Source organism: Apostichopus japonicus, chromosome 11, assembly GCF_037975245.1.
Source record: "Apostichopus japonicus isolate 1M-3 chromosome 11, ASM3797524v1, whole genome shotgun sequence".
In the NCBI taxonomy this organism is placed as follows: domain Eukaryota; kingdom Metazoa; phylum Echinodermata; class Holothuroidea; order Aspidochirotida; family Stichopodidae; genus Apostichopus; species Apostichopus japonicus.
In genome coordinates, this window is record NC_092571.1 from 17,712,072 (window position 1) to 17,726,950 (window position 14,879).

Genomic DNA, 14,879 nt, shown 5'->3' on the forward strand with positions numbered 1-14,879 from the left:
CTGGGAGACTTCTCACCAACAAGAAAAATGTTAAAGACTGAATAGCATTGTATATCATGAAAAGCTTTAGTTTTTTTTGCAAAGAACAGAAATATGGTTTTAATGCTCCGTGACTCGATCACCACCTTAAATTAAAGTATTAAACATGTTCTAGCATTTTAAATGGCATATTAATGTAGTAACTGTAACCTGGAAGAGTTTTAAAGCCAATCTAGCTTATTTGACTAATTTAATAACACCATAGTTGTATATCAGTTTAGATTAACACTAATGCATCATTAACACTAATGTATCATTAACACTAGTGTAACATCCTTTACTTTTAAGATACTCAAATCCAACCATCATCATTGGTTGATGTTAGAGAGTAGAGACACATAAACTGTCATGAACAAATTCTCCAAGCAGCAAAGAAGACAAAAACTAAGTTTAATTTGACAGACGTTCTCGTTCAAAAGTCATGTCTGTCATAATGGCCACTAGGATCATCCGAAACCTTTCATGAGTTCTTGCTTTTCCTTCTCATATTGTCAAGGTAGAATGTTCACAGTGTCGACCCTGAAACCAATGCCATCGACAAATAGATCATGCTAAGAGGTTCGATGGCCTTAGATTTAGTAAAATAGCAAAAAACCCATCTCCAAATACAGAAATTAAATATTGTAAGAAAATAAAAGGAGAAAAAAGCATCAAGTTTTGAAGCACATGTGACTTAGTGATGTCACGTTTAGACTTGATCAAAACTTCAGCATTGTGTATGAAAGAGACATGTGCGATACCTTGCAAATGCAATCAGATTTGTTCCCCCGGCTGTTTGGGGAATTCGTTCATGACAGTTTTCTCTTATCTCACAGTTTAATTAATTCGACGATCGCGATTTTGTCTACCTTTATCGTTATTCTACCATCTCGGCTAGGAAGCTCCCCGACAGTATTGTAACAACTGAGATTTCACACTATTTCGTTGTTTAGATGTCTTTTCATTAATACTCTATCATCATAACTATTCTGATTTTTTTCTTTCATCGTGGACTTTCAATCAAAGTAGAATAATTGTCAAAATACCACAAAATATTCTTGCATCATTATCACCATAAAACTCCGCAGAAACTGTTCACAGGAGGATTTCACTTCTCTCAATTTCTTCTTTCCTGCAACGTTCAATTCCATTCATATTAAGTTTTCCTTTTATTGTACAGCAGAAAACATAACATAGAGTACAGTAGAAGAATAGCATATGGAGGACACTAGAAAATAGAAATACTGTTAACAAGACTAGTGACCATAAAGCAAAACAAAAAATAACAAAGAAACCTTAATTTGATATTGAAAGATATGGAAGAGGCCGAGACAGAAGAAAAGTAAAAACCGAGAGAGATAAAAAATAAAACAGAAAGAGAAATTATGAAAGGGATAGATAGAGATGTTTGAGGAAGAACAAATTAATGAAAAGATGAAAGAATAGATTAACAGAAGAAAGAAGGGATTAACATAAGAAAAGAGAAGATTAACATGAGAAAAAAAGAGATTAACATGAGGAAAGAAGAGATTAACAAGCTTTCAGTCGTGAGTCACCTCGCATAGCCAGAGAGGATAGATAATGATCACAACATGTAGCATAAAACTCAATTAGTTTAAGTGCTGTTAAATTACCCTAGAATTGTACTATCACTATCACCATAGACTAACAATCTGCCAACATCATTGACCAGATGTCTATATGCTACCATTCTAGACTTTATCATTGGCTAAACAAAGTGTAATCCTATATTTCGAGTTCTTGATTATTGTAGACTAGATTCCATTTTCCTATAATCTTAGACTTAGAATGCCTCAGAGTTGGTTGCTAAAATTTAATTATCAAGTTGTAACAACAACATTGATTCTTTCCAGGTGTATTTGATGGTATGGAAAATTATGTTGGATATAGAAGTATACAAGTTACCCAGACACCTTACTTGAGGAGTTTTTTCAAAACAATATCAATGTATTTCCTGTTTAAACCGATTTTTAAAGTTTATGTTCAATTTGATGTCCAGTTATGCTTTCTATTTTTACTTAGTCGTTCCACCCGATATATTGGACTGCCCTGCTGACAGACGTGAAGTTACTGCATTTGATGCCACGACCACGCAAGTGTTTTGGACAGAGCCTACAGCTTCTAGTAGTTTGGGGGGCAACGTTCGTGTGGAAAGGAGCCATGCACCTGGTGACATGTTCGGCTTTGGTGAGACAAGGGTGACATACAGGTTTACAGATGAAAATTCCGGAGAAACCTCGGTCTGCACTTTCCTTGTGATTGTGTCAAGAGGAGGTTTGTGTGAATTAGTTATAAATGCTTTTCAACGTTTACACTTTACTGGAGTTAAACCCACCCTTGCATTCTGTGCTTTGAGTCCATAGATAACTTTGTAAACAGAAATGCCCACTAATTGGGGTTTTCGATATTTGGTACAGGAAATTATCGTGATGAATAATACGAGAGTACAATTGATGCCCCAATACATATGATTTAAATGTTTTTTTTTTCAAAATTTAAATCATAACCTACTAACATGAATTAACGAGAAAGAAGGGATTAACAGGAGAAAGAAGAGATTAACATGAGAAAGAATAGATTAACATGAGAAAGAAGAGATTAACATGAAATTGAATAGATTAACATGAGAAAGAACAGATTCACATGAGAAAGAAGAGAATAACATGAGAAAGGAGAGATTAACATGGGAAAGAAGGGATTAAAACGAGAAAGAAGAGATTAACATGAGAAAGAAGAGATTAACATGAGAAAGTAAAGTTTATCATGAGAAAGAAAAAACTAACATGAGAAAGAAGAGATTAACATGAGAAAGAAGGGATTAACGTGAGAAAGAACATATGAACATGAGAAAGTAAAAAGTTTACACAAGAAAGAAGAGATTAACACAAGAAAGAAGAGATTAACACGAGAAAGAACAGATTAACGTGAGAAAGAAGAGATGAATTTGAGAAAGAAGAAAATAACATGAGAAAGAAGGGATAAACTTGAGAAAGAAGAGATTAACATTAGAAAGAGGAGATTAACATATAAGGTAGAGATTAACATGAGAAAGAAGGGATAAACACGAGATAGTAAAAATTAACACGAGAAAGAAGGGATTAACACGAGAAAGAATAGATGAACATGAGATAGAAAAGATTAACAAGCTTTAAGTCTTGAGTCTCCTCACATAGCCAGACAGAAGAGAAAATTATCACAACAGTTGTTGCTATGATCCTTTATAAAGCATAAAACTCAAATAGTTTTAATGGTATTTATAACCCTAGAACTGTAGACCAGTTTCCACTATTCTATCACCATAGACTCATATTCCAGCATAATTGACTTATGACCAGATTCCACTATTCTATCCTCATAGAACAAAGAATGATGAATACTCCCTAGTAAAGTAAAGAGTGGGTGGGTGAATGTACATGCTGTTATACTTGCTCTAAAAATCAGCAAAATCACACCCCACCAGAACAAAGAATGGTGGGTTATAATTACTCCCCACTAAAACAGAGTGGGTAAGTGAATTTACATGCTGTCATGCTTCCTCTAAAAACCAGCAAAATCACATCCCACCAGAACAAAGAAAACGTATTTCAAACTGGGAATCAAATTCTGAAGTTTGCCGTGAGAAACAGGCTTAATATTATTGATCCCTGTTAATTTATTTTGAGTCTTATGATCCGTTTTTGATGTATGTTTCTCTTTGTAAAGTTTCTTTTTGTCCCAATTGAACCTGTTACCAGCTTTCAGGGAAACTTTGTGACCAAAGTTTTCTTTAGAGAAATGCAAAACTGGGTCAAGTTCGTTTTATCAGGATACAATTTTTGACTCCTTGTCGAAAGAATCTATGTGACTGTGACGATGTGTGTGTATGTGTGCGTGTATGTGACGCATTGGCTTGTAAACACAATATCTCAAGAACCAAAAGTTGCCTGAACTTTAAATTGGTATGTAGGTAGTACTTGTAAGTAGATGATTCCTATTTTTTGTTGTGGAGATCAAAGGTCAAGAGAGCTCAAGGTCTAAAATTTTGTAAACGCAATATCTCAATAAGTGCAAGTTGTTTCAACTTCAAACTTGTTATACAGGTAGCCCTGAGTAATTCTATGTTCTTTCAAAGGTAATTTTGATCACCAAAGGTCAAAGGCTGAAAATCTTGTAAACACGATATCACAAGAAGTAAAAGTTGCATGAACTTTAAACTTGGTATGTTGGTAGCCCTTGGTAAGCAGATGATCGGTTTTGTTTTTATGGAGCTCAAAGGTCGTTTGAGGTCAACAGATGTCAAAGTTTGAAAATGCGATGATAACTGCGGAAGTGGCCTGAACTTCAAACTTTCTAAATACATGTCTATAGTTTCTCTTGAGGTCAAAGGTCAATTACAGGTTACAGTCAGAATAAGTCTGAACATGCAGAGGTGAAGTTTGTTTGACTTTCAACCCTCTTTGCATAGGTGTGAATTAATCAATTCTGCAAGACTTGCCATCTCTGCTCAGCAATTCATATCGTTGGAAAATCTCGTATCTAAAGTTTTTCTCATATTGGATAGGAACAGTAAGTCATTTGACTTTCTACTTAAATATCGATAACATGTTGCTTCATAGTAAACTAAGTTTTGATTGTGTCGAATAATTCTGTTTATATTTGTCCACTTGTTTTTTCCAGTGGTAAACATACCTCCTCTAACTCCCGTCTGTCCCAACATTCTGGTTTCTGGTAGGATGGAGTAGAGAGAGCTCTTGTGTTTTTTCTGGTCTACAGAATTTAAGAAACACGTTAAAGACTAAAGTATGACTGCCTTAGTATTGATGTCCTTCGATTAAGTTTCCTTTTCTGTTCATTTCTTTCAGTCAATACTCCTCCATCCCCACCTAATTGTCCCAACAACATTCAACCTGTCACCAGCTTTCAGGGAAACTTTGGTCAGTTTGTAACATGGGAGGATATTGATAGCTGTTTTGATAGTGAAGATGGCTCTGTTACTCCAGAATGTAATCAACAGAGTGGAGATCTCTTTCCTGTTGGCCAGACAACCGTTCGTTGTACCTGTACAGACTCAGCTGGGGCAACATCGCAATGTGACTTTACCATTCAAGTGAATCCTGGTAATTGTTTTTTTGTTGTCGTTGTGCTTATTTTCTATCTATGGATTTGAAATGAAGAAAATAGGCAATGTAATCTTTTGGTTCAATTTTTGGTAGGATGGAGTACAGAAAACTTGTCGTTGTTCTGGTCTACGGAATTTAAGAAACATATTCATGACAAAAGTATAACTGCCTTAATATTGATGCCCTTTGTTGATCTACAGAATTTAAAATGCATAGCTGGAGGCAAACAAATGTTCTTTTCTTGGCACATACATAAGTATTTTAGTACACAAACAATACCGTGGTTCCCGTGTAGTTGAAAGAGACAGTAATTTAGATAAATTTGATGTCAAAGTAAGCAGATTCTCACTGACCAGAAATGCGATGCGTGAAAGCACATGAACTTACATGTTACCATGTGACGTCATTATGCAGAGTGTAGAGCGAAGGCGAAACAATATCAATGAACTTTCCATGTACTTCTCATAAGAAAGTGAACCATTTATTGACTTCACTCTTCCAATAAACATGCACCTACAACGGAAAGACATGGTTGTTAGAATTGTTCACACATTTTTAACTCATTTTGGGTAGCAATTCTTGAATTAAAAGTAAATTATGGTTAAGAAACTGCCTAAACTTCTTGCATATTTCGTAAGATTCACTGATATTATAGTCCAGTATACATACTATGCTATACGAAAGTGAGGTCTTGCCGCAGTTGAAATGCCTACCTTGTGAAATAAGTCAACATCTGAGGTATTTCTTCATTTGCTGTTGCAATTAATCGTGTTTTCAGTTAGTTTCCAGTCAGGATGTGAACATCGGAATGTGAATTTACTTTTGAATTGAATCCTGGTAATTGTTTATTTTTTGTCGTTTTGCTAATTTTCTGTCTATGGTTTTGGAATGAAGAAAATAATTGTGGCAATGTCTTATTTTGGCTCAATTTCTGGTAGCATGGGGTAGAGAGAGCTCTTGTTGTTGTTCTGGTCTACAGAATTTAAAAAATACATTAAAGACTAAACTTTAAATGCCTTAATATTATGTCATTTGATTAAGTTTCCTATTCTGTTCATTTCTTTCAGTCAATACTCCTCCATCCCCACCTAATTGTCCCAACAACATTCAACCTGTCACCAGCTTTCAGGGAAACTTTGGTCAGTTTGTAACATGGGAGGATATTGATAGCTGTTTTGATAGTGAAGATGGCTCTGTTACTCCAGAATGTAATGAACAGAGTGGAGATCTCTTTCCTGTTGGCCAGACAACCGTTCGTTGTACCTGTACAGACTCAGCTGGGGCAACATCGCAATGTGATTTTGGGTTTACTGTAGAAGAATTTCCTGGTAAATTTTGATTGAAAACTACAATTTTTTCAATTTTCATCATCATGTTCTTTGAATTAAAATGTCATGGAAACCTTTATAAAGTGGATATTTGTGATATTATTTGATTATTTTATAGCAACTGTCACAATAACCAGGGATACTTGAATATCCACCCCTGTAATGCTAGGCATACTGAACGCTACTTTGCAAAAATTCATGATTGAACACACAGTGTATTAGTGGTCAAGCCAAACTTGTAGTCACACACAGGAATGTAGTGTGCTGGCCATGTGTTTACAACACTTGTGTTTACAATCATACAGGTGACTAGTCAATTAAGTTCGCTCAAGGACAAATCCCGATGGCAGCACTTGGGGTAGTTAATATGCTATCAAGTAACAAATTATTGATGCTCGAGTGAATTTGAGGACTGTCTTTCTATTGGCAAGCTTGAATGTCATGTTGACTGAAAATATATTATTACTGAAAATACTGAATATATATAATTAAACGATTAAGGAGATCCCCCCCCCCCCCCGCTTTGACCTATTCTTCAATCACCAATTTCATATAGAATTAAGTAAAAATTAAAAAATTAAAAGCTGAAACAAATGCCATCTTTAGGTTATGTATTAGAGGTAAAGGGTTTTAGATTCATCTTTCGAAAGACCCATGTCCATTGCAGAAAGTAAACATCTTGTAAATAAAAGGGTTGGGGAGGGGGGGGGGAATGTGTGTTTCATTGATATGATATTTCGACTTGTTCAAGTTCAGCCTTTTTTGAAGGAACATTAAATGTGTGCCCACACTAAAACAGAGTGGGAAAGTGAATTTACATGCTGTCATGCTTCCTCTAAAAACCAGCAGAATCACACCCCACCAGAACAAAGAATGGTGGGTTATAATAACTCCCAACTAAAACAGAGTGGGTGTGTAAATGGATATGCTGTCATGCTTCCTCTAAAAACCAGCAAAATCACACCCCACCAGAACAAAGAAAACGTATTTCAAACTAGGAATCAAATTCTGAAGTTTGCCGTGAGAAACAGGCCTAATATTATTGATCCCTGTTAATTTATTTTGAGTCTTATGATTCGTTTTTGATGTATGTTTCTCTTTGTAAAGTTTCTTTTTGTCCCAATTGAACCTGTTACCAGCTTTCAGGGAAACTTTGTGACCAAAGTTTTCTTTAGAGAAATGCAAAATTGGGTCAAGTTCGTTTTAATAGGATTCAATTTTTGACTCCTTGTCGAAAGAATATATGTGATTGTGACGATGTGTGTGTATGTGTGCGTGTATGTGACGCATTGGCTTGTAAACACAATATCTCAAGAACCAAAAGTTGCCTGAACTTTAAATTGGTATGTAGATAGTACTTGTAAGTAGATGATTCCTATTTTTGTTGTGGAGATCAAAGGTCAAGAGAGCTCAAGGTCTAAAATTTTGTAAACGCAATATCTCAAGAAGTGCAAGTTGTTTCAACTTCACACTTGTTATACAGGTAGCCCTGAGTAATTCTATGTTCTTTCAAAGGTAATTTTGATCACCAAAGGTCAAAGGCTGAAAATCTTGTAAACACGATATCACAAGAAGTAAAAGTTGCATGAACTTTAAACTTGGTATGTTGGTAGCCCTTGGTAAGCAGATGAGCGGGTTTGTTTTTATGGAGCTCACAGGTCGTTTGAGGTCAACAGATGTCAACGTTTGAAAATGCGATGATAACTGCGGAAGTGGCCTGAACTTCAAACTTTCTAAATACATGTCTATAGTTTCTCTTGAGGTCAAAGGTCAATTACAGGTTACAGTCAGAATAAGTCTGAACATGCAGAGGTGAAGTTTGTTTGACTTTCAACCCTCTTTGCATAGGTGTGAATTAATCAATTCTGCAAGACTTGCCATCTCTGCTCAGCAATTCATATCGTTGGAAAATCTCGTATCTAAAGTTTTTCTCATATTGGATAGGAACAGTAAGTCATTTGACTTTCTACTTAAATATCGATAACATGTTGCTTCATAGTAAACTAAGTTTTGATTGTGTCGAATAATTCTGTTTATATTTGTCCACTTGTTTTTTCCAGTGGTAAACATACCTCCTCTAACTCCCGTCTGTCCCAATATTCTGGTTTCTGGTAGGATGGAGTAGAGAGAGCTTTTTTGTTTGTTCTGGTCTACAGAATTTAAGAAACACATTAAAGACTAAAGTATGACTGACTTAGTATTGATGTCCTTCGATTAAGTTTCCTTTTCTGTTCATTTCTTTCAGTCAATACTCCTCCATCCCCACCTAATTGTCCCAACAACATTCAACCTGTCACCAGCTTTCAAGGAAACTTTGGTCAGTTTGTAACATGGGAGGATATTGGTAGCTGTTTTGATAGTGAAGATGGCTCTGTTACTCCAGAATGTAATGAACAGAGTGGAGATCTCTTTCCTGTTGGCCAGACAACCGTTCGTTGTACCTGTACAGATTCAGCTGGGGCAACATCGCAATGTGATTTTGGGTTTACTGTAGAAGAATTTCCTGGTAAATTTTGATTGAAAACTACAATTTTTTCAATTTTCATCATCATGTTCTTTGAATTAAAATGTCATGGAAACCTTTATTAAGTGGATATTTGTGATATTATTTGATTATTTTATAGCAACTGTCACAATAGCAGGGGATACTTGAATATCCACCCCTGTAATGCTAGGCATACTGAAGGCTTCTCTGCAAAAGTTAATGATTGAACACACAGTGTATTAGTGGTCAAGCCAAACTTGTAGTCACACACAGGAATGTAATGTGCTGGCCATGTGTTTACAACACTTGTGTTTACAATCATACAGGTGACTAGTTAATTAAGTTCGCTCAAGGATAAATCCCGATGACAGCACTTGGGGTAGTTAATATGCTATCAAGTAACAAATTATTAATGCTCGAGTGAATTTGAGGACTGTCTTTCTATTGGCAAGCTTGAATGTCATGTTGACTGAAAATATATTATTACTGAAAATACTGAATATATATATTTAAACGATTAAGGAGATCCCCCCCCCCCCCCCGCTTTGACCTATTCTTCAATCACCAATTTCATATAGAATTAAGCAAAAATTAAAAGCTGAAACAAATGCCATCTTTAGGTTATGTATTAGAGGTAAAGTGTTTTAGATTCATCTTTCGAAAGACCCATGTCCATTGCAGAAAGTAAACATCTTGTAAATAAAAGGGTTGGGGAGGGGGGGGGGGGAATGTGTGTTTCATTGATATGATATTTCGACTTGTTCAAGTTCAGCCTTTTTTGAAGGAACATTAAATGTGTGCCCCCACTAAAACAGAGTGGGTAAGTGAATTTACATGCTGTCATGCTTCCTCTAAAAACCAGCAGAATCACACCCCACCAGAACAAAGAATGGTGGGTTATAATAACTCCCAACTAAAACAGAGTGGGTGAGTAAATGTATATGCTGTCATGCTTCCTCTAAAAACCAGCAAAATCACATCCCACCAGAACAAAGAAAACGTATTTCAAACTGGAAATCAAATTCTGAAGTTTGCCGTGAGAAACAGGCTTAATATTATTGATCCCTGTTAATTTATTTTGAGTCTTATGATTCGTTTTTGATGTATGTTTCTCTTTGTAAAGTTTCTTTTTGTCCCAATTGAACCTGTTACCAGCTTTCAGGGAAACTTTGTGACCAAAGTTTTCTTTAGAGAAATGCAAAATTGGGTCAAGTTCGTTTTATCAGGATTCAATTTTTGACTCCTTGTCGAAAGAATCTATGTGACTGTGACGATGTGTGTGTATGTGTGCGTGTATGTGACGCATTGGCTTGTAAACACAATATCTCAAGAACCAAAAGTTGCCTGAACTTTAAATTGGTATGTAGGTAGTACTTGTAAGTAGATGATTCCTATTTTTGTTGTGGAGATCAAAGGTCAAGAGAGCTCAAGGTCTAAAATTTTGTAAACGCAATATCTCAAGAAGTGCAAGTTGTTTCAACTTCAAACTTGTTATACAGGTAGCCCTGAGTAATTCTATGTTCTTTCAAAGGTAATTTTGATCACCAAAGGTCAAAGGCTGAAAATCTTGTAAACACGATATCACAAGAAGTAAAAGTTGCATGAACTTTAAACTTGGTATGTTGGTAGCCCTTGGTAAGCAGATGATCGGTTTTGTTTTTATGGAGCTCAATGGTCGTTTGAGGTCAACAGATGTCAAAGTTTGAAAATGCGATGATAACTGCGGAAGTGGCCTGAACTTCAAACTTTCTAAATACATGTCTATAGTTTCTCTTGAGGTCAAAGGTCAGTTACAGGTTACAGTCAGAATAAGTCTGATTATGCAGAGGTGAAGTTTGCTTGACTTTCAACCCTCTTTGCATAGGTGTGAATTAATCAATTCTGCAAGACTTGCCATCTCTGCTCAGCAATTCATATCGTTGGAAAATCTCGTATCTAAAGTTTTTCTCATATTGGATAGGAACAGTAAGTCATTTGACTTTCTACTTAAATATCGATTACATGTTGCTTCATAGTAAACTAAGTTTTGATTGTGTCGAATAATTCTGTTTATATTTGTCCACTTGTTTTTTCCAGTGGTAAACATACCTCCTCTTACTCCCGTCTGTCCCAACATTCTGGTTTCTGGTAGGATGGAGTAGAGAGAGCTCTTTTGTTTGTTCTGGTCTACAGAATTTAAGAAACACATTAAAGACTAAAGTATGACTGACTTAGTATTGATGTCCTTCGATTAAGTTTCCTTTTCTGTTCATTTCTTTCAGTCAATACTCCTCCATCCCCACCTAATTGTCCCAACAACATTCAACCTGTCACCAGCTTTCAGGGTAACTTTGGTCAGTTTGTAACATGGGAGGATATTGGTAGCTGTTTTGATAGTGAAGATGGCTCTGTTACTCCAGAATGTAATGAACAGAGTGGAGATCTCTTTCCTGTTGGCCAGACAACCGTTCGTTGTACCTGTATAGATTCAGCTGGGGCAACATCGCAATGTGATTTTGGGTTTACTGTAGAAGAATTTCCTGGTAAATTTTGATTGAAAACTACAATTTTTTCAATTTTCATCATCATGTTCTTTGAATTAAAATGTCATGGAAACCTTTATAAAGTGGATATTTGTGATATTATTTGATTATTTTATAGCAACTGTCACAATAACCAGGGATACTTGAATATCCACCCCTGTAATGCTAGGCATACTGAACGCTACTCTGCAAAAATTCATGATTGAACACACAGTGTATTAGTGGTCAAGCCAAACTTGTAGTCACACACAGGAATGTAGTGTGCTGGCCATGTGTTTACAACACTTGTGTTTACAATCATACAGGTGACTAGTCAATTAAGTTCGCTCAAGGATAAATCCCGATGGCAGCACTTGGGGTAGTTAATATGCTATCAAGTAACAAATTATTAATGCTCGAGTGAATTTGAGGACTGTCTTTCTATTGGCAAGCTTGAATGTCATGTTGACTGAAAATATATTATTACTGAAAATACTGAATATATATAATTAAACGATTAAGGAGAACCCCCCCCCCCCCCTCGCTTTGACCTATTCTTCAATCACCAATTTCATATAGAATTAAGTAAAAATTAAAAAATTAAAAGCTGAAACAAATGCCATCTTTAGGTTATGTATAAGAGGTAAAGTGTTTTAGATTAATCTTTTGAAAGACCCATGTCCATTGCAGAAAGTAAACATCTTGTAAATAAAGGGGGTGGGGCTGAAAGCTGAAACAAATGCCATCTTTAGGTTATGTATTAGAGGTAAAGTGTTTAAGATTCATCTTTCGAAAGACCCATGTCCATTGCAGAAAGTAAACATCTTGTAAATAAAGGGGTTGGGGAGCGGGGGGGGGGGAAGGGGGGGAATGTGTGTTTCATTGATATGATATTTCGACTTGTTCAAGTTCAGCCTTTTTTGAAGGAACATTAAATGTGTGCTCTCTGTTGAATGGAATAAGATTATTCTTTAGAAAAGTTAAATTAACTGTCTAACCCATTAGTATGATTATTGTTATTATTTCACATAGGAAAAATACCAAAGATTGGGTTTATGTCTCCCTTTTATGAAGAATGTTTGCTTCTTTCTACCACATTTCATCGATTACTGGGCAGAAGCATGTATCAAACAATTGGAGGAGACTGGATTCTTCTTTCATTAACTGGAAAGCTTGATATTGTCTTAACGAACTGTATTTGTTATGGAACTTTTGATATAAGAATAGTATTAACCTAATGTACAAATAGTGCTATAAAACATAAGTATGAACTCATGACTCGTAAGGGTTTGATTGCCATCACTTTCCAGGAAGTGATACAAACATTTATACAGAGATATTCCATGGAATGAAATCAACATCACAGAGTCATCAAGGAAAAATTAAAGATATGCTTTATTTGGCTCCAAGTGTAGCACGCGCTATAGCTAGGAAAGTTTTGTGGTTACAAAATCCACCTGCCATATTTAGCCTGCATAGCTTCTTAATACCATTAGGCTCTTTGTGTAAACACATGTCTACAGTGTAGTTAATAATCATACAGCGTTCACACAAAGACCCCCATACAACAAAAAATATGTGACAGGGTTGCCGACTACTTGGTAAAAAGAGGTCATTTTACGACCAAGGCAGATCGATTACGTAATCTCAAGAACATTTTCCATTATAGCGTGCTATAGTTGGGGTCTATACAGCAGACCTTTAAGCAATTTGAAGATTTTGCGTCCTTGGCTGAAACACTGCGACTCAGCCGCTGAACCCTGCGTTCGTAACAATGTTGCATAATTGATGGCTAGCACATGTGTTAATGATGTTAGGCTACGGTCACACAAAGTTTAACTAAAACAGATGCCTCCGGTGTACATCAAGCCTAGGCCTAGGTTCTAACAAACAGGCCCAGCTTTAAGTGTTCAAATTTTGTGTAGAGGCTTTGAAGGCTGTGAACATTCTCTTGTAAAATACTTTGGTTCCTGATTGCAAAGACTGTAGCTGAATATACATCTCTGTACATAAACTATATCAAATTGACCATTTTGCATAGCATGTTGGGATGTCATACCTGATAAAGTGATTCCCTTAAGAAGCTACTTGTACTTTTAATGTCAACACGAGCATGTTATTTTCTTCAACTTGTACACATACACATAATTACAGCAAGTGAGCAGGGCACTGTCTCAGCCAGGCTGTGTAGGATGCATACTTTTGTGCACTGCAGTGTAATCCAATAGGTGTTGACCTTTCACACGTTAGGCTATGCTGGTCTGCGGAGATATAAAATTCAACCTGGCTGCAGGGGACTATGCAACTGCTTCAGCTTTTCTTTTTTGACACAGTAATTAAAATGGAGAGTTAGGTAAGAATCTGGAATCTGAAAACTGTGATTAGGCTAAATATACTTGTCCCATAATTTCTTCTTTTTTTGGTAAAAAAAGGAAATCCAGGACCAAAAACCTAGTTCAAAATAAAAGAGCATGACACAGAAAAGGAAAGGTTACGATAGTGACAGCAAAGATAACGAGATTCGGCAGTCGAAATGGCAAAGAGTCATTTTTCCGTTATTCATTTACTGGCATAGTTCTATGCAGAAAGCTCTTCCTCAGCACTTTCTGGGTTGTAAAAACTGGGGTAGGATCCCTGGTTACTCCTACACGCAATTAAGGTACTGTGGCCTCCGACTGCCCACTCCCAGCAAAAAAATGGTTATGTAGGAATCTGGGCATGTAGTTACCCAGAGGTCACAGCTCTTCCAATCCCGTTCTAGCTGTAAATGGCTTTGCTCTTTTCACATTTATTAATATTATATCAAAATTGGACCTCTGTGTTTCACAGTTCCAGATTTTCAGCCTCCAACTGTTATTGGATGTCCAAGTGATATTCGTCTAGAGGCTCCATGCTCAGATCCTTCTGCGCAGATATTTTGGGCGGAGCCTACGGCCACGACGAGCACAGGAAACACTGCTGTTGTACTAATGTTGACGCATTCTTCTGGTCTGCAGTTCCCTTCACCTTCCATCTCGGATGTCGAGTATACCTTTCTCGATCCAGTCAACAATTTGATAGCAACATGTACATTTTCCGTCACAGTTGGTAAGACAATTAAAGCGTTCGCTGGAATATAGGATCTGCATATTTTTTAGTTTTCTTCTTGAGAGAAGTAAACAAATTATGCTGTCTGTTTTTTCTTTCATGAACATATACCACACCACACCACACTCCTCCCCCATCATAATGACATAACACTACCCATTTGTCTTGTAATATTATTGGGAATAGATATCCCTTGGACCATTATTTCATATATCAATATCTTGTCAAACGGGTTTAGTTTTGCCCCATTATATCCTAAACAACGGGCAGGCGACTTGCGTCCCCTGGGCAAAATCTGGCCTGCAGGTGAGCTTTTTACTGGCCTCGTACCTTCTGGAAA

The 14,879-nt window shown here is 36.4% G+C and overlaps 1 protein-coding gene across 17 annotated transcripts in view; it reads left to right on the forward strand.

Annotated features, from left to right (window-relative positions):
* Positions 1-14,879, forward strand: part of LOC139975754 (uncharacterized) — a 106,263-nt gene that overhangs the window by 30,848 nt on the left and 60,536 nt on the right. For 11 of the 17 annotated variants that reach the window (XM_071983889.1, XM_071983891.1, XM_071983894.1 and 8 more), the window contains 6 exons: positions 2,062-2,313; positions 4,881-5,135; positions 6,206-6,466; positions 8,712-8,972; positions 11,213-11,473; positions 14,282-14,539. In XM_071983889.1, coding sequence (XP_071839990.1) covers positions 2,062-2,313; positions 4,881-5,135; positions 6,206-6,466; positions 8,712-8,972; positions 11,213-11,473; positions 14,282-14,539 — 1,548 coding nt within the window. The remainder of the gene's footprint in view (positions 1-2,061; positions 2,314-4,880; positions 5,136-6,205; positions 6,467-8,711; positions 8,973-11,212; positions 11,474-14,281; positions 14,540-14,879) is intronic. The other 6 variants (XM_071983896.1, XM_071983902.1, XM_071983906.1 and 3 more) reach the window with 4 other exon arrangements.